The 25,558-nt window shown below is 47.6% G+C and overlaps 1 protein-coding gene across 2 annotated transcripts in view; it reads left to right on the top strand.

The window, feature by feature from the left end:
• The window catches only part of SLC15A4 (solute carrier family 15 member 4), a 327,049-nt gene that overhangs the window by 170,527 nt on the left and 130,964 nt on the right, over positions 1-25,558 (top strand). For both annotated transcript variants that reach the window (XM_085632757.1, XM_085632759.1), the window contains exon 5: positions 12,942-13,116. In XM_085632757.1, coding sequence (XP_085488883.1) covers positions 12,942-13,116 — 175 coding nt within the window. The remainder of the gene's footprint in view (positions 1-12,941; positions 13,117-25,558) is intronic.

Genomic DNA, 25,558 nt, shown 5'->3' with positions numbered 1-25,558 from the left:
GGTTCCTACAGGATCATTCCATTGACTCTGTTGGAGGTTTTTTGCGCCCATGCACGGATGTCCCTTAGGCCCTATTGCTCCAGGGGCTGAGTTAGGGACTTTATCAGCGCTGTACTTCCCCCATGGTAACAAACCGAGGCAGGACCCAGTGGCCGGCGGCTGGAGTGAGCGAGGGAAGGCAAGGGTTCGCCACAGCCTCTGCTGCCTCCTCAGTCGACTGACGACCGGGCTCGGGCCCTGTAACGAGGTGTAGCCCCCCGTAGTTATGAGGCTGGCAGATATTGGCAATTATTAATGTGATTTGCTGGTGTTTTTAACCGGGGGTGGTTTCAGATGGCCCCCTTGCTCTCTGTGTTTTCCCTCTCTACCCTAGGCTCTGATGATTACAGGTTGGCCGAGCCAGGGGTTGCAGAGCCAGGGGGATTCAGAACAATATAGGGAGCAAGCTTGGAGAGCCTGATGCTATAGTTAAGGTGGCAGGGAGCAGGAAGCTGGAGTAATGGGGTGGGGACCTCCCCTCCACTCCACTTCACTTCACTACTATACAGCACAATTAGACGAATAAAACACAGGGTTGAAATCCTGTCCCTCTGTAAGGAGTTTCCCAGTGTCAGAAGGCCTTCATATAGTTTGGGTTAAGGTTTGGAGTAGGCAGAGGTGCACTTCACTCCCTCACCCAAGGTGTAAATGCACCAAACAGTACAGTACGATTAACATGTCTTTATGGCTATGAATAAAAAGTCGTAGTCCGTTCTGCAGAAACCGGACTACAACTCCGTCTAGCACAATTCTCAAGCCCTACATTTACTTGAGTTTTGGTAGATGCAGGATGGACGAGTACAGCGTTCCTGCTCCGCTGCCGATTAATTCAGATTTGGCAGCGTAGCGGCAGCGGTATCCATTGGAATTCAGAGATCTCAGTGCAGCGGCACCTGTGGCAGCTCATTGTCAGATGTGGCTACTGAAGGCCGAGTGCTGACGGGACGCTGCTTAGTAGGTGTGGGCTTCTGGTTGGCTGATCTGGGCCTCATGGATGACTTTGACAGTTGCAGCCTCCGGCCGATCAAGGAGCTCTACCTTGGTATTGACTGACGTTTGGACTGTGATGTCGGCAGCGAGAGCACCAATCTCTGTCATGATGGATTGCCGACCACAGTCCGTGCTTGAGGTTTGAGAAGTCCTGATGAGGTTCATTTCCAAAATCGGTTTGGTAGACCGGGGCACCCCTTCCACACACAAGATACATAGTCTTCGCTCCCTTGCTCTGTTTGGCTATTCCCCATGCTTGGAATATACTGAGCTTCTCCTCCTGGACAGTCTCTCCTCCTCAGGTGTCAGATGCACTCCTTTCCGGTCTCAGCTGGCAGACCGGCAGGCTTCTAAGCTGACACTCTGCTCCGCCACCAGAAAGTGCAGACTTCAGCTGATGTTCCCTCATTTTTGATGTCATGAACTCACCAGCCCTTGTTACACAACAGTGCGTCAAGTTCTTTATGGAGCCCATCCTTGGTCATGAAAAGCATGGAACTGGAACCAAGTGGGGTTGTTTGGATCATACTTAATGCACGTTTCCCAGGCAGGGAATGTGGCTCAATTGTCTAAAGTTTCTGATAGAGACTTCTAGCCACAGATTTCTCTCCTCACCTTTTGAATTTTCCTCGTGCATCTGACTTATAATTTTTCAGCAGTACCTCTGCACGCCAGAAGATTGGTGCATTGTTGCTCCGCACTGACACTGTTTTGGTCCAGAAATGATATGAGGGACCTATATAGGCACCACTCCCATGTGCCTATATAACTTCCTTTCTTTCTGCACCACCAGACGCAGATCTGGAAATCCCCCTCGTCTCTCCGACACTCTTACCTCAATATTTTACACAAAATGGCCAAGGGATGTCACCCCCTAAAACAACAGGTCTCAGGCCCTGAAGGGACTGTTACAAGCAAATGTCTGTGACAGATCCACATTAGGTGCGCCTGTGGTTGAGCCACAACTTTAAGGCCTGTGGCACATATGTGTTTATGAACCTGAAGGCCATCAGGTACATGTGGCGGAACTTTGTCGCCAAGCATAGTGAGACTCCATTCTGGGACCATTCTAATTCCTACTCCACATCTAAGGTCTGCTCTTGATCCCCTTCTTTGCTCACAAAGCAACTCCAGAGGTCGGTATTCATAGCACTCCAAATCTCGGGTAAGCATAAGAAACGCACAAAATCAAAATGGGATTCCGCTTTCTTGCGGCACTCTCATTCGCCTGACCAAGAGCGGGCCGGCCACACCCTTCTCGATCTCACTCATAAAGTCGGCCGAATTCAGAGCCGATCTCGCATCTGGTTATGGCACAATATGAGTTTCTGGGGCCCTCAGGCATGCCTCATCAAATTGAAGAGTTCCACGCAGCCGTGCTCCGGCTCTTTGTTTCCCTGCTGACTCCTTCTCATGCGCCCTTGGGCCTCAAGAAGCAGAGAGTTCTTCCACCTGGGATACCGATGGTGGGTTCTCCCTCGGCACCAGCTGAACCCTCTGCACTTGTCTTTCCTCTGACTCTGCTGTAGGCACAATGAACCGGTCCTGGGTACATCGAAGCCATGATGACTTTGCCACCTAGAGAAGCAGCCACGATTGTCCCCTCTGAGGCTGGTGTGATCTTACCCGATGTCGCGCCCGAATCCGTCTGAGGCATTGCTTCTCCCACAAGAATGACCACAGGCTTAGCTAAACTCTTTGCAGTTACATTATGGGACTGATTCAGATAGATGACCTGGGTGATGAGTTTGCTCAGGCATTCCAACTAGTATGAGGACTTACAAGAGGCTAGTGACCTTGATACCTTCCCAGAAACAGATCTTTTTTGTCCCCGTGGACTAGCCACAGAGCAGTTTGCTTCCTTCGCCATGGTAATGCATAGGGCGGCCAAAGTTGTTGACTTCTAAATCCCCACCTCAGAGGTTAAGACCAATGAATTTACAGAAGTCCTCCAGCCGGAGGAAACACCTGAGTCTGTTCTTCCCTTTAACAAGGCATTGACCGGAACCTTGCTTCGGGCTTGGGCCAAACCTTGTTCTGGCCTCCAGTCAATAGAGAATCTCCAAGCTCCATTGCCCAGGCCCTGGCGACCTGGTTTTGATTTTGCAGCATCCCTTGCCAAAAAGCTAGTAGTGCAAGCTTTCGCCAGCCGCTCTTATTCAAATACATTTCCTACCACTCCCTCTGATAGGGAATTGAGGGAAGTGATATTTGGCAAGCTTGTTTTTTCTTCTACCAGCTTGGCACTCCGATCTCTTAACGCCAACTGTTTGTTGGGACGTTACTTGCACGCCCTTCGGGATTCAGTGGCACAAGTCCTAGCTGGTGTGCCTGAAGACTTTTGACCTGTTCAATCTCCGGCAATTCAAGGTGGTTGTGATGCTGCAAAGATCACGATTCGTTGGACCTGCAGGACACCTGTTTCCATAGTCCTGTCCTGCCGGCCCATCAGCAATACCTGCAGTTCATGGTGGGAGAGGAGCATTTTCAGTTTGCTGTGCTCTCCTTTGGTCTCACCTGTGCCCCTCGGGTCTTCACAAAAGTTGTAGCACTGTTGGCACCACACCTTCGGAGGTCAAGTGTGCCAGACTTCACTACCTTGATGATTGGCTGTTAAATGCCGGCTCACACCAGGCAGTCATCAACTTCCTGCAGACTATGGTGAACCTCCTGGGTTTCACTGTCCATTGCGAAAGTCGCACCCGCCTCTTTCTCAGATGCTCCCCTTAACGGAACCATTCTGGACACAGTTTGGTTTTGTGCTTTTCCCCCAGGAAAGAGTCCAGAACATTCAGACCGTGATCCTGATCTTTCAGCCTCGGTCCTGTATTTCTGTGAGGTTAACTCTGAGGCTGCTGAGACTGATGGCCTCCTGCATTCTTCTGGTTGAGTACACTGTATGCTTTTCCGCTGATACCACTCCTGCCCAGAGTGCTTAAGAAGATCAGGACAGACCGGGCCCATGCCATCCAAGTGGCTCCACTTTGGGCACAGAAAGTATGACATCCAGAACTTCTGGGTTTCAGCATAAGTCCTCCGATCAGGTTGCCCCTCGGAAAGGACATTCCGTAGCAGTAGGGCAGGATTCTGCACCCGGGCCGTCACAATCTCCGCCTTCAGGCGTGGGTATTGAGCGGCAACACCTGAGCAATTTTGATCTCCCTCCAGAGGTGGTTGATGTCATCTTGTCAGCCAGGCGTCCCTCAGTGAAGACAGTATACGCCTGTTGTTTGGGCAGATTTGTGGCTTGCTAAGGCACATGCTGGATTGACCCCCTCCAGGCTGAGCAATCTGGTATTTGTTCTGACTCTTGCCTGGCAAGACTTTGCTTTGTGCACAGTTAACGGTTATCATTCAGCCCTTCCAGCGTTTTTGTGTTTGCGTGATCAGTCCTTGTTGTTTAAGTCACTGGTTGTGATTTGATTTTGAAAGGGCTGGAACATGTTTCCGCCTTATCCTTTTTGTCATGCCCCAGTGGTACCTTGCTCTGGTCCTGACTTATCTGTTGTGAGCTCCGTTCGAGCTACTTTACGGCTCCTTAGTATCAAGACTGTGCTCCTCGTTGCCATCGCCTCAACGCAGAGTGAGTCTTTGTGTCAATCTACTATACACTTTCTTCTTCCCAAACAAAGTGGTTCTGTGGACATGAGCATCCTTCCTGTCAAAAACTTTGACCAACGTGGAACGGTGCCACAACATCACCCCGTGGAGGAGGAAGAGGAGAGACTTAATCTCTTGTACCCCGAGAGAGCACAGAATTTCAACACAGATCCTGCCAAGGTCCACCGGGTGGACGATCAGCTCTTTGTGGGTTTGTTGGAGCGAAAAAAGGCAAGGCAGTGCAGAAGAGCGCCACCTCCCACTTAATCGTGCTCTGCATTAAGATCTTCTTTGCACTGGCAAAGAATCAGGCTCTGGAAGGACTGAGTGCTTCTTCTACCAGAGCCATTGGTATGCGGAGTCCCTGTTATAGACATTTGTCAGATGCCTACGTGGATGTCCTTCCCGACGTTCACAAAGCATTATTGCCTGGACAGTCAGGTTTTCTGAGAGTGCCGTTTGCCTGCTTGGTCCTGCAGGCCTTTCTGGTGCGAGTCTATCCACAGTCCCACCTCCGAGTAGGAACTGCTTTGGAATCTGTTTAATTGGTGAGCAGTCGGCAGCTAGAATTCTTTATCAGAAGAGCAAGTTACTTAACTTCGGTAGCGTTCTTTCTGGTAGGGACTCTGTCTAGTTGTGGATTCCTCACCAACCCTCCCATTCTCCCCGTTCTGTGTTTAGACTCTATCTATTAATAATATCCCAAGTCTAGAAGTCTGCACTTCTGGTAATTGTTTTTTTGGGGGCTCTGCGTCTGGGGCCATGGACAGTTTTGAAAGCAATCTGACGTCAGCGTACGGGAATGGCACCTATATAGGCCCCCCCATCATTTCCGGAGTGAAACTGAGTTAGTGATGTGATGCAAGGTACCACCTTTGGGTGCACAGAGGCAGTGCTGAAAGTTTCCAGGGAATACTTAAAAGGCAAGGAATCTGTGGGTAAAGAGTCTCTACCAGAAAGAGCATTACCAAAGGTAAGTAACTTGTTCAACAGAACCCATTTTGAATTGGCTGTCTGTTAATATAATTTTCTTTCTGGTCCTCAGGCACAACCTTGGTGTAGGGTGTTGTTCCTCACAGTTGTAGCAATTAAACTAGCTGCAAGCTGGTGTAGGCAAAATAAGGGCACCTTGAAGTGTAAGATTTCTGCACCTTGCTGTTCTCCTGAAGTAGTAGTCCAGAATAGATAAAAGGGCAGGCCCTGTCCAGAAACGTCCTCAGCTTCCACAACAGAAATTGTCCCACCCTTGATCCCTAGAATCTACAAAATGGCAGTGCTCTGGAAGAAGTCGCTACTAGCCCTTTTTTTTTTTAATAAGGTCCTAGTTGAATTTCTAGTGGTCTGATCGCTCTCCATCGCTTCTTCTCTTCAGTGCCTTGGTCTCCCCTCCCACCCAGGAATGCAGTCATTGCTTTTCCGTTGTCGGGGAAAACTTTATCCACCCTCAGTCGTGTGCCTTGCGAGACCAGGTGCCATCCAAAATGGATTCCCACTGGGTTCCTTATTCAGATTCTCACCACAGTCATAACTCCGTCCATGTGCCATACTCTCTTCGCACATAGCCACATTGGGGAGGGACAGGCCGAGACACACCACTGCCCTCCTCTCCCAAGCCTCCGGGGATTTCACATAACACATTGAGAAGCGCCAGTTACTCACCCCATTGTAATTAGTGTCATTGTATGGAGACAAAATTCATTTACTTCTTAGATGTCCTGGTGTTAATTTGTAGCCCATTATTAAAGACACTGTTTTCATTGGGCATTTTTCTTGTGTGAACATTAACTGAGAGAAATCTGAAATGTGCCCGCTTACCCAAGGAGGATGTACATAGATCACTCATCAGGGTCATGCATAGATCTTGGGATCACATACTTGAATACTTGAATATTGGGAGACAATAATTACAGGTAACTTTGGACCCATAATGTATTAGAGCTTCCATTGGTGGGTAGAGTATTCCTCTCAGATTCTGGTTTCATTGCATTAACATTCACTGACCACAGAGTGGAAACTTACTTTCTAAATTACGTTGTGTGATGAACAGGTTAACATGGGTTGCAAGGAGCCCCAGGTAAGATGGGACGCTTTGACTCTGCAGTTTGATAGGGAATTTGTCAGATTTAACAACGTATTTCTAAAGTACTCAGTCCCATTTCACTTCCAACTGGTTTCACTCCACACTAATTTGTTGTTAAGAAGATACAGGTTGTTTGCTTCTTTGAATTCTGCTTTAGCTACTGTCATGATTAAGCCACATACAGACTTTCACACTGGGCATAGGGTGAGATGTGTACCATTGTAGGGCACCAGTTGTACCCCTCTTGGATGATCTCCTGGTTTTCTTTGAAATCTCAAATGTTTGCTGCAGCTGCCCTGGCTGGCGCAAAAAGTCTGGGTGCTTAGGACACCTGTAGAAAGAGTTGGTTCTTGATGGTAGAACACCCTGCTGGAGTTCTTCACCTGCTTCAGACTTCAGCACGCCATGCATGACTGCTCCATCTTTTCTCACTCAGTTAAGGCTTACCTAGGACTCTACATGCTGGGTATGTTGGGTCTCTGAACTGTGTCCTAGTTACGAATTGAAGGACTAGTCTGCAGAGACGTGCTAGAAGACCAGGGGACATATAGGTGAGGAGCTCACATAGCACTATTGCTGTGCCCAATTGGAGCAGATCTCACTGAACTACAGACATAAACTGCTACAGTTCAAGCTCATACGTGGAATGAATTACACTCCAGTTGCATGACACAATAGGACACCAGCCTAGGTTGTGAGTGTTGAAGATGTGTGCAATGTCCAACAGACTCTCAGCATTGTATACTGTTCTGAAATGCAAGTCTTCTGGGGAAGAGCAGTGCTTACTTTATCTGAGGCTATCGATTGTGGGTTTGTGTCATTGCAGCTACTGGCTTTTTTGTGTCATGTTGTTGATGTATCTCAACAGTTCTGGGAGCTTGTGGTTTTGTTTTTTCTATTAGATAAACTCTTATTTGAGATTATATGTGGAAAAGCTGTGGTTCTGTGGTCCATATGACCCCTGGAGTATGCCATTCTTCTGGGACAAATGCAGTAGTGTGCAGAGTTTAGAGATAAAATCACCCAAAGAAAGCCAAGACTACGTTTCAAGCCCTTTTACCCCCGGTACAAACTGGCCAAGCAGCTCCACTTTAAGAGCGTTCACTTCTCCTTCAGCATCTTTTCCAAGATGGCGCAAATCACACAGAACAAAGGTTGTTAAAAAAGAAAAAATCTTGATCATGACTTGGGTGAGATAGTCCACTCTCCCACAAAGCTTAGTTTGGGGGTTCAGCAAATATGGCACGTTGAGATGACTTTAGAGTTTACCGTGGCAAATCTTCACTTGCCATGACCTAGCCCCTGTTTCCTCCACTGTCTCTGCATGCAGCCTTCTTTCGTGCTCCTATCCCCTCACCTGGTGTTCACCAGCATTGACGCAGTTTCCTGGTGCCCCACATGCTTCCCGTATCATGCATTCCTTCTTCCTTGATGAGTCTGTGGCTTTCTGTTCCTGTTTACACTGTGTCACACTATTTAAATAGTGCAACTTCTGTTCCTCTATGAATGCTCTCTGGTTGACATCCAGCATTGCCAGCCTCTTATCTGCGCTCGTGCGCACTTCCCCATGGCATTAACTACTTCCTTTCCCCCCCCCATTTGATCCATTCTGATTTCTCTTTCTCTGCGTCCACTGCCTGCTTCTTTTGCTGTAATCTATGCTGGTCATGCCATTACACTTTCACTCTCTGTGAAGTTCTTGCACGCGCCCCCAGCCACCAAACCGACTGGCCTGCTGCCAGTGATGATGACTTCACTCTTTAGCTCTGAATGCATTTATTTTGACCGTACGTCATACTTTAGCCTGCTCTCGTTCACCTCCTCTATCATCTACCTGCTCCCTTGACCTGATTATGAATCCACCAAATTTTTAATTATCCCGGCCCGCCACCAAACTGCCACATCCTAGCGTGGATAGTTTCACTGTTTTTTTGGCCTTGGGCTCCTTGTTCGTTACTTTCACCTACGCCAGTACTTTTCTACTTCTCTTCAATTCTTGGGAGGAATCTCCACATCCTATGGCATGTTGACGGCCCGCGTCAGCATCCTTTCCATTCGAAATGTGACATACACTGTCACTAGTGACCCATCGCTGCACCTATTCCATACTCTGTATGACATACACGGTCGATGACAGTCCACTGCTGCCCCCATTTCATGTTCTGTTTGACATACACTATCGCTCACATCCCACTGCTGCGCCCATTTCATTCTCTGTGTGACTTACACAGTCACTGACGGCCCACTGCTGCACCCATTCAATTCCCTGTGTGACATGCACGGTCGCTGACGGCCCACTGCTGCCCCCATTTCATTCTCTGTGTGACATGCACGGTCGCTGACGGCCCACTGCTGCACCCACTACTGCACCCATTCCATTCTCTGTGTGACATGCACGGTCGCTGACGGCTCACTGCTGCACCCATTCCATGCTCTGTGTGACATACACGGTCGCTGACGACCCACTGCTGCACCCATTTCATTCTCTGTGTGACATGCACGGTCGCTGACGGCCCACTGCTGCACCCATTTCATTCTCTGTGTGACATACACAGTCGCTGACGGCTCACTGCTGCACCCATTCCATTCTCTGTGTGACATGCACGGTTGCTGACGGCCCACTGCTGCACCCATTCCATTCTCTGTGTGACATACACGGTCGCTGACTGCCCACTGCTGCACCCATTCAATTCCCTGTGTGACATACACGGTCGCTGACGACCCACTGCTGCACCCATTTCATTCTCTGTTTGACATACACAGTCGCTGACGGCTCACTGCTGCACCCATTCCATTCTCTGTGTGACATGCACGGTCGCTGACGACCCACTGCTGCACCCATTTCATTCTCTGTTTGACATACACGGTCGCTGACTGCCCACTGCTGCACCCATTCAATTCCCTGTGTGACATACACGGTCGCTGACGACCCACTGCTGCACCCATTTCATTCTCTGTTTGACATACACAGTCGCTGACGGCTCACTGCTGCACCCATTCCATTCTCTGTGTGACATGCACGGTTGCTGACGGCCCACTGCTGCACCCATTCCATTCTCTGTGTGACATACACGGTCGCTGACGGCCCACTGCTGCACCCATTCCATTCTCTGTGTGACATGCACGGTTGCTGACGGCCCACTGCTGCACCCATTCCATTCTCTGTGTGACATACACGGTCGCTGACGGTCCACTACTGCACCCATTCAATTCTCTGTGTGACATACACGGTCGCTGACGACCCACTGCTGCCCCCATTTCATTCTCTGTGTGACATACACAGTCGCTGACGGCCCACTGCTGCACCCATTCAATTCCCTGTGTGACATGCACGGTCGCTGACGGCCCACTGCTGCCCCCATTTCATTCTCTGTGTGACATGCATGGTCGCTGACGGCCCACTGCTGCACCCATTTCATTCTCTGTGTGACATACACAGTCGCTGACGGCTCACTGCTGCACCCATTCCATTCTCTGTGTGACATGCACGGTTGCTGACGGCCCACTGCTGCACCCATTCCATTCTCTGTGTGACATACACGGTCGCTGACTGCCCACTGCTGCACCCATTCAATTCCCTGTGTGACATACACGGTCGCTGACGACCCACTGCTGCACCCATTTCATTCTCTGTTTGACATACACAGTCGCTGACGGCTCACTGCTGCACCCATTCCATTCTCTGTGTGACATGCACGGTTGCTGACGGCCCACTGCTGCACCCATTCCATTCTCTGTGTGACATACACGGTCGCTGACGGTCCACTACTGCACCCATTCAATTCTCTGTGTGACATACACGGTCGCTGACGACCCACTGCTGCACCCATTCAATTCTCTGTGTGACATACACGGTCGCTGACGACCCACTGCTGCACCCATTCCATTCTCTGTTGGACATACACGTTTGCTGATGGCCCTCTGCTGTGCCCATTTCATTCTCTGTGTAACATACACAGTCACTAATGGCCCACTGCTGCACCCATTCCATTCTTTGTGTGTCATACACGGTTGCTGACGGCTCACTGCTGTACCCATTCCATTCTCTGTGTGACATACACGGTTGCTGACGGCCCACTGCTGCACCCATTTTATTCTACGTGACCTACTCTGCTGACGGCCCACTGCTGCACCCATTCCACTTTCTGTGTGACATACACGGTCACTGACAGCCCACTGATGCACCCATTCAATTCTCTGTGTGACATACACGGTCTCGGACGACCCACTGCTGCACCCATTCCATTCTCTGTGTGACATACATGGCCGCTGACAGCCCACTGCTGCATCCATTCCATTCTCTGTGTGACATGCACAGTCGCTGACGGCCCACTGCTGCACCCATTCCATTTTCTGACATACACGGTCGCTGATGGCCCACTGTTTCACCCATTCCATTCTCTGTGTGACATACATGGTCGCTGACAGCCCGCTGCTGTATCCATTCCATTCTCTGTGTGACATGCACGGTTGCTGATGGCCCACTGCTGCACCTATTCCATTCTCTGTGTGACATACACGGTCACTGGCGGCCCACTGCTGCACCCGTTCAATTCTGTGTGTGACATACACGGTCACTGGCGGTCGACTGCTGCACCCATTCCATTCTCTGTGTGACATGCACAGTCGCTGACGGCCCACTGCTGCACCCATTCCATTCTCTGACATACACGGTCGCTGATGGCCCACTGTTTCACCCATTCCATTCTGTGTGTGACATACATGGTCGCTGACAGCCCGCTGCTGTATCCATTCCATTCTCTGTGTGACATGCACGGTTGCTGATGGCCCACTGCTGCACCCATTCCATTCTCTGTGTGACATACACGGTCACTGGCGGCCCACTGCTGCACCCATTCAATTCTGTGTGTGACATACACGGTCACTGGCGGTCGACTGCTGCACCCATTCCATTCTCTGTGTGACATGCACAGTCGCTGACGGCCCACTGCTGCACCCATTCCATTCTCTGACATACACGGTCGCTGATGGCCCACTGTTTCACCCATTCCATTCTCTGTGTGACATACACAGTCGCTGACAGCCCGCTGTTGCATCCATTTCATTCTCTGTGTGACATGCACGGTTGCTGATGGCCCACTGCTGCACCCATTCCATTCTCTGTGTGACATACACAGTCACTGGCGGCCCACTGCTGCACCCATTCCATTCTCTGTGTGGCATACACGGTCACTGGCGGCCCACTGCTGCACCCATTCAATTCTCTGTGTGACATACACAGTCGCTAATAGCCCACTGTTTCACCCATTGCATTGTCCGTGTGAAATACACTGTCTCTGACGACCCACTGTTGCACCAATTTCATGCTCTGTCTGATATACGTGTTCACGGGCGGCCCACTGCTGCTCCCATTTCATGCTCTGGGTGATATACACGTTTGCTGATGGCACACTGCTGCACCCATTCTATGCTGTAGGTTATGTCCCCACTTTCCGAAAGCCCATTACTGCCCCGATTCTGCACTCTGGGTGAAGGACCTGCTTGCTGATGGCCCAGAGCTGCACCCATTTAACACTGTGGGACGTGCTCTTTCACTGACAGCTCACCGATGCACCCATCCTGCACTCTTTGTGATACACGTGCTCGCGATGGCCCATTGCTGCCTCCGTTCTACACTGTGGATGAAGTACCTGCTGGCTGATGGCTCAGAGCTGCACCCATTCGATGCTCTTGTGACATAGGCTCTCACTTGCAGGCCACCACTGCAACCACTGCGTGCTCTGTCATGTCCGCTGACTCACTGCCCACTGTTCCATCCTTTTATCAACAATGACCGTAAGGCTGGAAACTCATTCCCCTCTTTTCTTCTTCTCTCCTACCCTTCTGCCTCCAACAGCTTGTAGAGACATTCCCTGTAACCTTACTTCCCACAGGCCCAAGTTTCTTTCCCTAGCTCATGCTGGATCATTTCTATTCCTGTCCAGTCCCTCGTTCCAAGCTCAGGACTGTCAGATAGGTCTTGATTCTTCACACTGCAAGATGTTGTTCTTAATGGCTCATGCCTCTTGATCTGCATGTCCTTGAACCTTTCCTGTGCTAAGAGTCTATTATCCTGTAAAGGTGTGTTTACAGGTGTTGTGTTATACATAATATGCATTGCTGCTTGTATCTCTTGTTCAGCGCTCTGTCTTCGTGGATCTAGCATGATGAAATAAACCTGCCCAAGTCAATAAATGTGCAGCATGGCAATGACACCGTGCTTCTGCTTCAGTTCCAGTTACCGGCTGCCTGGCTGACCATGTTCGATGCCGTCCTCATCATCCTGCTCATCCCACTGAAGGACAAGCTTGTGGACCCTTACTTGAAGAAGAAAGGCATGCTGCTGTCCTCGCTGCGGAGGATTGCTGTGGGGATGTTCTTTGTGATGTGCTCGGCCTTTGCTGCTGGTAAGAGAAGCGGTCACTGGTGCATGTTCTTCTTCATCCCCTGTGCTTTGTTATATTGAGTGGGGGTTCTAAATGAAGGGATCTTCATTGACATACATCACTGTGGGACGCTGGCCCTCGATATAATGCACTAAAATGAAGTACACTTTGCAGGGAGTCCAGAGTGACCCAGATTGGTACACAGAGGCAAAAGTAGATAATACTAATGCTCTATTTGTGGCAGTGTGGGCGAGCAGCTAGGCTTATCAGAGTGAAGTGCTAAGCATTTGTTGTACACACAGAGGCAATAAATAGGACACACAATCGAGGCTAAATCCAAGACCGATTTAGAAAAAATAACACAGAATTGTATGTGATTTTTCAAACCAAGAACTTTGTTCTACAGTAAGTACTTTTTTAGTTATGATTTTTCAAAGTTTGCAAAATAACTCTCTTGTGCACAATTACACACCATAGAATTCTATGCGAGAAAATGGGAAAATACCTATAAAATCATACAGTGGGATCTCGAGGTTCACCTTCTGGATTTGGGTAACTAGCAAGGCCAGGTCCATTGTAACACCAGCGGTTTCTCAGGAGCCTCCCAGATTTGACCGGGAGCAAGGTGCTGAGGTCGTTGGTAGCAGTCGCAACGAAGAAGGGAGAAACCAGAAAACACACTACACAAGGGAACTTAAAGGTAAGGCCGAGGGGTTCCACTCCAGGACGCAGATTGCAAGGGCCTCAGGACCACGGGAGCACAGCTGGTTTGACAGTACCCAGGCCAGGTGGGCTGGGTGCAGGGCAGATAGGTCAGCGTGGGCGGCATGTGTCAACATGTCTTCGTGGCCATGGACAAGCAGGTTGCCGATATGATTCCAGGACAGCTGGGCCACTCGGCCACTCACAAAGTGGGTTTCAGTGGTCTTGACGTCCCTTGACAGTTGCTTGCTTCCTGGTTCATCTTGGTGTAGGTTGCAGGGGGTACAGTATCCAGGTCCTGGTGTCTTCACACTCGGTGGGGAGATAGATCTGACCCTCTGGAGCTGATGTACCTCTTCTTGCTTGGATGCTGCGTTGGAGTTGCTGTTGAGCAGCAAATCGGTAAACCGAATTCTGCAGGTTCGGTGCCTGCGGACTGCAGGGGAGTAGTTCCTCTACCCCAGAAGTGTTCTCTGGCAATTGATGATGGTCTGGAGGTGCTCTGTGGTTCTTGATGGCCTCACAGTTGTAGGACCAGACAGCACACCATGATGGTTAGGTCCTGGGAGCAGCAGGCTGGGTTTTGCCAAAATTCAGTATCTGGTCTTCGGTTCTCGGGGCAGCAGCTCTTCTTTGTACGTGTCTTCTTTGTACCAGTTGAATCTAAGTTCAGGGTCCAAGCATGCCACCTAAATACTAAATTTAGTGGCAATAAAGGGAGTGACATGTAGTAGCCAATGGGCTACTTAGCTTTAGGGTGTTTACACCCTCTAAGTGACCTCTTCCTGTGGGAAGGCGCACTACCCTAGCCCTGATAGGTTAATTCCTGCCATCCCAAGATGGAGGAATTGGAAAAGTAGTGCTCACAACACCTGCCTCACCTTAGAGGTCGTGCAAGCTGAATGTGGACACACCTCCTAATCTAACTAATGTTCCTGCCTAATGTGGAGCTGGACAGGGGTTTGGCATCCTGCACTATCCGGAGATGCATGGTTTACATTTCAAAGGTGGCATCACCTTTGAAGTTTCCTGCCCTGGAATGCCATTCCTACTGGGCATGGGGGGTTGTGAAGCACCTCTGCCCAGAGCACGCTTTGTTCCTGGCCTCTGAGAGCACTGGCTCTCACACCCATGAGGTCGAAAACAGCTGTGGTGGTGGCAGGCTGGCTAAGACTAGTCCAAGACCACACCAGTATATGGTAGGTTTTCAGCGACCCTCTAAGGTGTCTCTTATCTGCATTTATTAATAAATTCAACACTGGCATCAGGATTTATTTAGAAAGATATTTGGTACCAAACATCTTAGGGTGCAGTGAAGCCATCATGGAGCTAGGAAACACGTGATGACAAATATCTAGACCATGTACTCACTATGGCTTCCCTGTGCACTTACAATATCCAAGAATGGACGTAGATATTGTAGGGTCATCTCTGCTCATGCAGGTATGTCCACACATGAGATATTGTGCACCCTGCCCTAGGGCTGTAAGGCCTGCAGTAGGGGTGACTTACCCATACCCCATGCAGTGTCTGTGGGCGTGGCGCACAGGGCTGTGGGCCGTGCTGATTCTTCCTTTATCTCTGCGCCGAAGCACGCAGCTTGTGGTGGCGGTTTGCATGGTCTTGATGAGGGGTCCCTAGGGGTGGCACAATTTGTGCTGCAGCCGTAGTGGATCCTATCTAGTACCAATGTCCTAGGTATCATGGGCACCATTTACTAGGTGGATGTGTGAGTGGGTCAGTTGTTGGATGGATCAGCAGGTGGGTGAGATGGATGGATGGGTGGGTGGATGGATGGATGGATGGATGGATGGATGGATGGATGGATGGATGGATGGGTGGGTGGGTTTGGGTGGATAGACGGCCAGATAGATCGATGGAGTCAAGTGCTGAATCTCACGTTTATAATTTGAGAATAAGATTTGCAGCAGGCGCGTCAATCGTGATTCACGGATTGGTCATCATGTTGCTCTGCACTTCACTGGTGGTATACCGTGATAAGTCGCGTCGGAGTGAACATATTTCAATATAATACATGTTTTTCAACTGTTAACAAAAACATTAAATAAATACATAACATGAACATTAAAAAATACAACTGACAAAAGCACTGTTTCTAGTCCATATTTTACAGAGTGGAGATGTTATTTCACATATATGACCATTCCTGTGAAATGCGAATTTCCTCCCATGGGAAGCGCAGTCTCTTTGATTGCCTTCTCTCCAGCTAATTCGTCTCTAGGCACAACGGTGCATTTATTTAACGACGGGTGTTTCCCACTCTGCAGGGTTCATCATTGCATTTTGTTTAATCAGAACCATCTTGATGAAAGCTAAGAAAAAGCCTGAATATTCTGTGGCGGTCATGCCCCATTGATAATGGAGTCTTGAGGTCAAGAGCTTCTAAGAGCTGGCTACTGTCCAAAGAATCCTTTTACAAAAAGAAAGCAGATTTTTCTAAAACCGTAAATTCTATATTACATCATTCGGTATTTATTTCATTTCTTTCCAGACAACCGACAAGCTTAGTTCAGCATTTCTCAGTTTTTGAATTTTGAAAAATAAGAACCTTTTGATGGTTACTGCATCAATAAATGGCAATACAAAAATACGTAACAGTGACGTGTAATAGGTTTCTATATTGTGGTTCTGGTGAGATTTGCAAACCACTCGGCCTCCTGCTGTAACCAGAACCCCTCAGTGTGCACATAGGACATCGCTATGTGCCCTCCATGGAGCCAGATCTAAACTGTTCACCCTCATTGTGCCATTCAGAAAAATATTCTTTTTTAAAGACAATTCTATTTTTTTTTAAACTGCTTCCCCAGCTGAGAGGATTGAGCATTTTTATTACCTCGTTTTAAAAAGGAAAACAATAAGCAAGTGGTTTAGATGGACAGAATCCTGATTGAAGAATGTCCTTCTATTTGCGTAAGAGACATATGCTAGTATGTCTTATGGTCAAGTGCAAGTTCACCCCGAGGGATCTCTTGGTCGCCATATGGCAGGTGTCTGTTGTGACCCATCTCAGTTTATTTTGACACGGCAGGATGCAAGACTGTCCTTGAAGTATTCATTTATTGGGCGAGCAGTCAGTCAAACTGTTCCTAGACCCAGAATGCACTGCAGTTCCTGGTTACCTTAAGCTCATTTAAACTCAGTACAGCGAGGATCCTGGAAATCTGGACTTTTTACTTCACTATTTTTCATATACAATTTGGTTGCAGTATTTTAGTTTGAATTGGCGTCTGTTGGTTGTTGAGCTTGTTTTTTGATAGTCGGATTGTCTTTGAATTTTCCTTCTTGCCTGTTTCTTCTGCGGCTTTTTTGCCAACGTCTTGTCTTTGTTTTATTAATCAATCAATCAAAAAATCTTTATTTCGGCCGCTAGGGCCATATAAGCACATATAAGAAAAACAATACATTATATACAATTTATAGCAGCATCCTTTGAGAAATCTATAATTGGATAGCACTTTTAAGAAAAATGTACATTCCTATCTGAAAACTTAGATTAGGAAAGACAACTCTTCTAGACATCCTCGAGCAAGGGTGTGCAATATATATTCAATACATGGCCTCTACAATTGCCGCAAGATGAAGGACAATAAAGTGCATGTGCATGAACAAGAAGCCAATTTTGGGTGAGAGATCATTTTCATCCGGATATGATATCTTAGGGTGATACGTAGATGGTACAGTGTATAGCAATGTCCAAATGTAGATCAGTAGCAATTCCATATAAAAAGACATATAAAGATAAAAGGTCCCCCCCAAATTTTTTTTTAGTTTCAAAAACTCGTAGAGACTAATTATATACAAAGAAGTAATGTCCCGGTGGGGCAGTGGTTAGATGTATATTCAATTTAAAAGGGGAGGGTACATATCCAGAAAGGCATAGTAGCTAATGTAGAGCTCGAGTTGGCCAATGAGTTCCTCTTTAGGATGGCTCTACGAGTATGCCACATTGAATACAAGAAACGCGAGATGGAAAACACAGTGGGTATATCTGTGTCATACTTCAGTAGTCTTAAAGACCTCGGAGCAGTGTCTAGACCCCAGGTTCCTGCACAGCTGTAACAGCCAGCGGGACCTTGACCTTCTGTAAGTAGGGCAGAATAAAGTACATGCATTTCAGTTTCCTCTACATTCCAACACGCAGGACAATCGAGACTGCGGGCACCCGACCACTTGTTGGTAAAAGATCGGAGCGGGAGAACCCCATGTCTGAATTGGAGGAATAGCTTCTTCGCAAGAAGCGTCTGGATGTCATCTAGCGCCGATTCTAGCCTATATTGCATTTTCACTTCCATAAACCTAAGAGATAAGCGCCCAAGCGAATTCCCCCTCAATAGCTGAGCAAATTTATATTCTCTATAGGTCTCCAGGAGTACCTTTCTGGGGGTCACAGGGCAGGTTTCTTCAGCTGAGCTCCACAAATTTGCCCTCCCCAGGGCCTGGCAGGTGTTTCTAATATGTGCCAACCATGGGAGTTTTCCCACGCCTTGGAGGCTCGTAACTTCTCTCAACTCATCCCTGTATGAGGCTAGTTCGAGAGTTCTCCAAAGGCGTTGCCAAAATAATAGGGGTCTTAAAGATACTTCATCTGCGATGGAGCCAATCCCGAGGTCCATTCTAAGGGGAATTAAAGGGGAACTAGGGTGAGACCCAAAAGATGCCTGGCAAAGGAATTCTCTATAAGCAATAGGGGGGTGGTTGGACAATGAACCCATAATTCTGCTCCATACAAGGCAGCGCCCTAATCCTGTACCTTGTAGAGTTCAGCCGCAGTGCCTATCACTTTGTGTCTGCAGTTCTTATATGCCTTTGAGATACCCCCTGTGGAGTGGGCCAGCTTTAAGCTAGCTTTCTTTATTTGAGCCCCCCATTCCATTTTCTCAGTTAGTGATCCCCAAGTACTCAAAAATAAACACCTTCTCTAGGGCTCCTCCATCTAGACAGTGGTTTGGGCGAGTGCTGTTATTCGCATTAAAGACCATATACTTCGTTTTCTGGAGGTTGGTATCCAGACCCCTGTTTCTACAAAAAACACTGAATGCATCGAGAACCCTTTGCATGCCCATAGGGGATTTCAAAAGCAGGAGGGTGTCATCAGCGAACATCAAGGCAGGTATCTTGTGGTTCGCTAGCCTAAGGGCATCAATATGTTTTCCAGCCAACAATTACTCTATTAAGCCATTATTAAAAAGGGAGAAAAGAGTCTGGGTCAAGACGCGGCCTTGGCGTACTCCTTTCTCTAGTGGAAAGGGAGCTGAGAGTTCTCCATTTTTGCCATACCTTATTTGTGCAAAATTGCATTGGTGTCGGCGTTTCATCTGATGACAAAGGTACTCTGGAGCTCCCATATCCAATAATATTCCCCACAGTTTATCCCTCGGGACTAGATCGAACGCGGATTTAAGGTCCACGAATATAAGGTAGAGGTTGCCACCCTCTATAGTCACAGGTTTCCAATATAGAAGCTGTACTCTAAAAATGTGATCAGTAGTGGAGATCTTAGCCCTAAACCCAGCTTGGAGGGGTGTGAGTACATTACGCTCTTCTATCCAGGACTGGAGTTGCCCCAAGAGTGCACATGCAGATATTTTCTGGCTTACGTCTAGGAGGCTGATGGGGCGATAATTGACAGGATTAAGCGGTGAACCCTTTTTGAATATTGGAATGATTTGTGCCCCAGCCCAAGTGGTGGGAGTCGCCATTCCCTGAAGGATGGCATTAAACAGGGACCACATGTAGGGGGGCCAGACATAAGGCTCGGAACGGAAAAGGTCACCAGGAATCTTATCCAACCCTGGCGCCGTTGCTGGTAGTATCTTGCCCAGCGCTTCTGTAATCTCCTTCAAGGAGAACAGGGGCGGGTCTCGATGGATTGGCTCTAGGTGGGGGGGGGGGGGGTTCATTTCCACCAACCCGACTTCCTCCTCTGCGAATGCATATAGGGATTTACAATGGGCTCTCCAAACTTCCTCCCCTATATTTGCTGATCTGGCCGATTTGCCCTCAGTGGATCCTGTACTCATCAGGTTCCAGAATGCCCTCACATCATGGTTATCCAACGCAGTTCTGAGCGTATCCCATTTTTCACATTTTGACTCAGTACAGCGAGGATCCTAGAAATCTGGACTTTTTACTTCACTATTTTGGCATATACGATCTGGGTGCAGTATTTTAGTTTGAATTGGCATCTGTTGGTTGTTGAGCTTGTTTTTTACTAGAAGGATTGTCTTTGAATTTTCCTTCTTGGCTGTTTCCTCTGCTGCTTTTTTTTGCCAACATCTTGTCTTTGTTTTATTAACGATCGGGGAAAAAAAGTCCAAAACAAAGCTGATCGTGTACTGTTTGTCTTCAGAACTTTCACATACTGCTAAATTGTACTATTTACCAAGATCAGTTGTGTGCTGTGCAGGGAGACCAAGCTTGCATTCAGAACCGGGGTCCTCAGGAAATGCTTCAGGTCAACATCTGAGATGAGCACCCCTATATCTGCAGGTGGTCCCCGCCCCTCAAGAGGGTTAGGCTGGTATTTACCTTCCCTCCGGACACCTGTTCTGAATTCTCCAGCATTGTCATAGATTGCACCTTTTCCATTTGACTTTAAGGTGATGTATAGGGATACTACTTTGCAACTATCATCACTGAAAGGTTCTTGAAGGAAAAGGTTCAAATCCTGGTTGCCAAGGGAGACGTTTCTTGCGCCATTGGCACTGAAACCAGTGCTTCCCTTTCTGCTCTCGCTGGAGGGAATAGCAGTCAGTTCTCATTGTGCCTCACAGCCCAGATTCTGAGGGCTCTCCCGCTCCCATGTGATGCGTCAGCATTGCTTCGGAACAGCACACACCACATCGCTGACATTTACGGGCCATTATGCTTAGACACTGCATATCAGTAACCTGTTTGAAGGAAGGGCATTGGTAAGGAAGTTTATGGGACAGTGACGATTTGAGGGAAGGAAGAACCAGGCAGCGTTAATGCCACAATTACAAAGCCGGCTTCTAGCTCTAGCATTTTATCCCCTAGTCAAAGACAAAAGATTTACTCAGTCAAGCAGGTCAATGGGATTAGTGTTCCCTCACCATCCATGCCTCAAGTGTGAACATCTGACCAGCATCAGAATCCTACAGGATTTCTCCTGTTGATCTCAAAACCTACAGCAAGATGGTGAGTGGAGCTGCTGTTAAGCTCAGCATCCTCAAAATGTTTTTTTAAACTCGGAGGCCCATCACTGTGACGGTTCTTCAATCCAGCACACAAGCTCAACATCTGGTTCCTTTGGTTCAGACTCTTCTGGGGACTAGTGTGGAGAATTTTCTGACTCCAGCCTCTGCAAAGGCATATCAATCTTTGTGTGAAAAACCATCCTGGGCTCTTGACAAAAATAAGACTAATGAAAAACCCACCTACAGACTCTGTTGTGGGTTCAGCAATAAACATCCATGTCTGCTCATTTGACGAGAAACAGTTGTGTGCATGCAGTGGGCAGGACAGTTTGTAGTACCTCAGCTTCTGGTTTTGGTGGTGATGGGTGGAATGGGTTTGCTTGGAAGGTAGAAGAGATTACCAGAGTTTGTGATTCTTTAGATTAATTCTCGGAGCATCTACCCAAAGGCAACATAAGATCTTACTGAACTGATTCACACAAATCTTTCAGTTTGAAACCAGCTGAATTGTAGTGGTAGATAGTAGGATCTTTATGCGCTCTGATACTACCACAGTTTCTCCACTCCCTGGTTCTGCTCATAATCCTGGTGCCAGAGGGCATGCAAAAAGTGTTTCTCACCATCTTGCCTACTTGAATCTCATGCATGTCAGATCCACAGCTTGAGGACAGATGTTGACAAGTAAAAAAAAAGAAGAAAGACTTCAACACCTTACTGGAAGAATTGACATCCATACTAACAGAAGTCCCATAGTGAGGGGAGGTGAAGAGCAGAACCGAGAGGCTGACATAGATATCAGCCGCAGGTAACAAACCTCCTCTGCACAATGAGCAGCAGTCCTCCCTCTCATACACCAGTCAGGCTCCTTGGTCGGAGGAGGAATCACAAACCACCCAGAATTCAGAACATATAAGAAAATTGATGTTCTGCATTATACACAGTACGTACGCACTAAAATTCTAGAGCGCAGCTATGAAAGTCTCTCCTCCTAAAAAAGTATGGTGCCTGAATTGGTTAGATCAGGCAGTGCAGTTTCCTTAGAAAAGATTGTGGGAGGATGTGCCTATATTGTAGGAGAGCAAGTACCCCTTCGTAATTATTTTGTTGCATGAATGAAAGCGCCAATGCGTTTTCAGCTGTTCTTCATTGGCTGAAATTAATTTGAAAGCACTAAAACCAGATGAGGCTAATGATCGGGTTTGCTTTCATGTCCCCATGCTAGCAGTCATTTCCAGGTATTTGTCACCTGTTCTAGAAAGCACATAATGGATTGCTGTGCTGGTTGAATATCCTGTCCGGGATGGAGCACCTTATCCTTTGTTACCACCGGTGATCCTACTCCTGACTACCCGCCGTGTGGTCTTTAAACCTTTCTCCTGATGCATGAAGTCTGACGAAACCAAGGGTCTCGCTTTGAGGTTTACCCATGCCTTCAAGTGGAAGAGGTTCTGCATTTGGTGTTGGTACAAGAGCATTGTTCCAAAAGTGTGCCTGGAGAAGGCTGTGTTCCTGGTTTTACTGACCAAAGTCGGGTCTACAATTTTCCTTCATAAAAGTTCACATCTCTGGTGCTTTGAGCTTCAGTGAGAGGGGATTTGTTTTTAAAGTATCCAGATAATCTGTCCACTGATGGGAAGACATCTCTCCTTGGGAGCTAACTGTGATATCTTTCCAATAGTTGGGCACTCCTTTTGCGTAACGTGGCATCTATCATGAAAAGTTAACTGGTTAGTGGTAGTTACACTGAGTGAATGATTCGCAGAATCAGGTCCTTTGTTATCATAAACATTCTGTGATTTTCCAAAATGAGTGCCTTGGAGAACCAGTGTCACCCTCCTTCCGCTGACATTACAGTATCATGTAAAGCAGAGTATTTCCCTATCATTCTCCAGGTTTAACTATTTCTACAATCCCTCCCTTTTGGTGCTTTTTATTGCACAAATAAGACAGCCCAAAATGTATCAAACATCATATTTTTCCCTATCTTTGCTTCTTCCCACTGTTCCAATCTCACACTTCTCATCAGTATCCTATTCCCAGTGGTTATCCTCATAGACTGCGAGATAGGGAGGTACTCTTGCCTCTTGTTAGATTTGAGATGCAGACAATACAGACTTAGACAAGAATGTAAATCAACAATAACTATCAAATCAATGTCAGTATTTTCATATTCCACCCTCACAAAATGGTTTGCAACCATGGTGTAAAGTCCCAGGTCATATCCATCATCGTAGTGTGCAGGTCTTCGATGCATTCACGTCGAGTCTCTGTTGCTTCATGAAACCCTACTAAAGCATCGAGGATAAAGGTACAGCTCTCAAGTCTAACTATAGCAACAAAGCTAAATCCAAGTGCATTCTGTTCTGAAAAATAACAGTACGCTGAGCTACCAGCCCAAGGGCATTTGTGGTTGAATTAGCGCTCTCTTTCAGTATCTTAGCAACTTGGCGTGTTACGTAGATGGATAGACCCATCCCGTAACTTGGAATCAGAAAGGCGAAGAATCGTGCAGTCTCTGAAATTTCTCTTTTCTTTCTACCATCATAATAGGAGGATGTGGACAGAACCCTTGATGGCAGGCACAACCTATGTATGATAGCAGGACCCAACCAGTCTGTGGGTATCCATACATATGCCTGATTTCCAATTTGATTAGGGACTCCTCTTTTGTTAAAAATACTCCAGACTCAATAATAGTCCTAGTGATTTCAATTCTAAAAGGGGAAAGGGTTAAGAGCAGTTTGCTTTGGTATACAGATGTCGCAGTCCCTGCACCTCATGAGGATGCTTCATTTTTCAGCTCTGCGCACCATTCTATTGGAAGTCAAGTCTAAAGGATATCAAGGGGCCGTATCTTTTGATTGGGCATGGGCACGGTCCGATCTTCACGGGTGGTTTGATTGTCACATTCAGGCAGTGTTCAGCTCCTCAAAATGAATCGGAATCATAGTCTCACCACCACAGGTGTCAATAACACATAGGGCAGTCAGCATGAAGAAAGGTTCAGGCCTTGCTTGTAATGATCCAGACCTTGCAGGATTGTATTTTCGTTGGAGATTTAACACGCGTTTCAGAAATGGGCAATGGTCATCTTCTCGCCCACCAACAGACCCCTCTTGGAGCAGCCACATAACAAACTAACCAGACAAACTTTCAATTTAAACAGCCAGCCAGACCTCCAATGGAATCAGGAGTTGGGAGGTTTCCCGCTACTAAGGTTGCAAGCTGTACCTGTCAGCAGTACGAGGTGCTGTGTCCTTGCATGCCCACTGCCGTGCGTTGATAGAAACAGGAGCTCTGTCAGCAGGTCTGAAATGCCTCTGCCCTGTGGTCCACCTGCGTTCTGATGTGTGGCTCAAGGTGGGCAGGCCTCCACTCTTGACAGCAGTCTTGGCAGATGATCAGGCCCTGCAATAGTCCCTGCAATAGTCCACAGCACTGGGGTTGCAGCAATGACTTCTGCTGGAGGATGTTGATCTCCAAGCAGTTGGCTGGTTTTAGTTTGTGGCAGACTTCGGTTAGCCGGTGGACAGTGCAGCTTCAACCTGAAAATGGAATCTGTTCAGACAGCGATAGAGTGGTGGTTTGCAGTACTCTAGAATCACATCAACAGTCGAGGGCAAATTGAGTAAACCTTGGAAGCACTATGGGAAGATGTTGGGGTGAAGGCAGGAGGGTGGAAAGCATAGCTCTGTATGTGACACTCATGTGGACTTAATTTGGTAATCTGACTAGAGTTGGCCAGGACTGACATCAACACCAAGGGTGGGGGCATTGTTCCAGTTGAGTCCAGTTTTCTCACACATTTTGCACATTTTATTTTTAGAGCCCCATTAGGTCGTTCACCTTGCACACGCGTATCCGGCGATATGCACAGTGGAACTAATCTCAAATCCTTAAAGCTTTGCGTTCTTCTTGGACTGCAGATGGCACAAAGTAAGCTCTTTTGTTGCATCCGATCGGGAGCGATATTCTAAACCTGGAGATAAAGTCTCTCAATAGACTTTTTTGCCATGGTGATGGCATCGGCATCGGCGCAAAGGTAGTCTTCCACCCAACCAGAAGTCATGTTCACCAACATGAGGATGCACCGGCATGAACACCATTGTGACATTGGGATAACCTCTATCTGGGCGTGAGCCAGTGTCTACGAAGGAGGCCGGCTGGGCAGCTGGGGTGGTTTCGGTGCTCTTACGAATGTTGTGGGCCTGGCAAATGGCATGTGTGACAATAATCCTGAAAAATGTTAGGGAAGGAAAGGAGACCTAGTGTGTGCTGGAAACAAGTATCGCAACATTTCAGCAGATATTAGCTATACCGTGATGCAAATGGGCCAAATTAGGTAAGTAGTAAATGGGGTAACAGAAATTATTTTAGCTTTATTTTCACGCCATGCCCTATCTGAATGTTTTTAACAGCCATGACTTGATCAAATCACATTTTTGTTTTCTGGTACTTGCTCCTGTTTGTCAGGGAGATCTTGTAGGTTTAGTGTGAGGAGTTCAGCAGTTTGAGGTGCAGGCACAATGACATCAGAGTCAGGACAAAGAAACGGTTTGTAGTACTGTAAGAAAAAGCATTGG

This window comes from Triturus cristatus, chromosome 11, assembly GCF_964204655.1.
Source record: "Triturus cristatus chromosome 11, aTriCri1.1, whole genome shotgun sequence".
NCBI lineage: Eukaryota > Metazoa > Chordata > Amphibia > Caudata > Salamandridae > Triturus > Triturus cristatus.
This window is presented reverse-complemented; position numbering and strand designations above follow the sequence as displayed.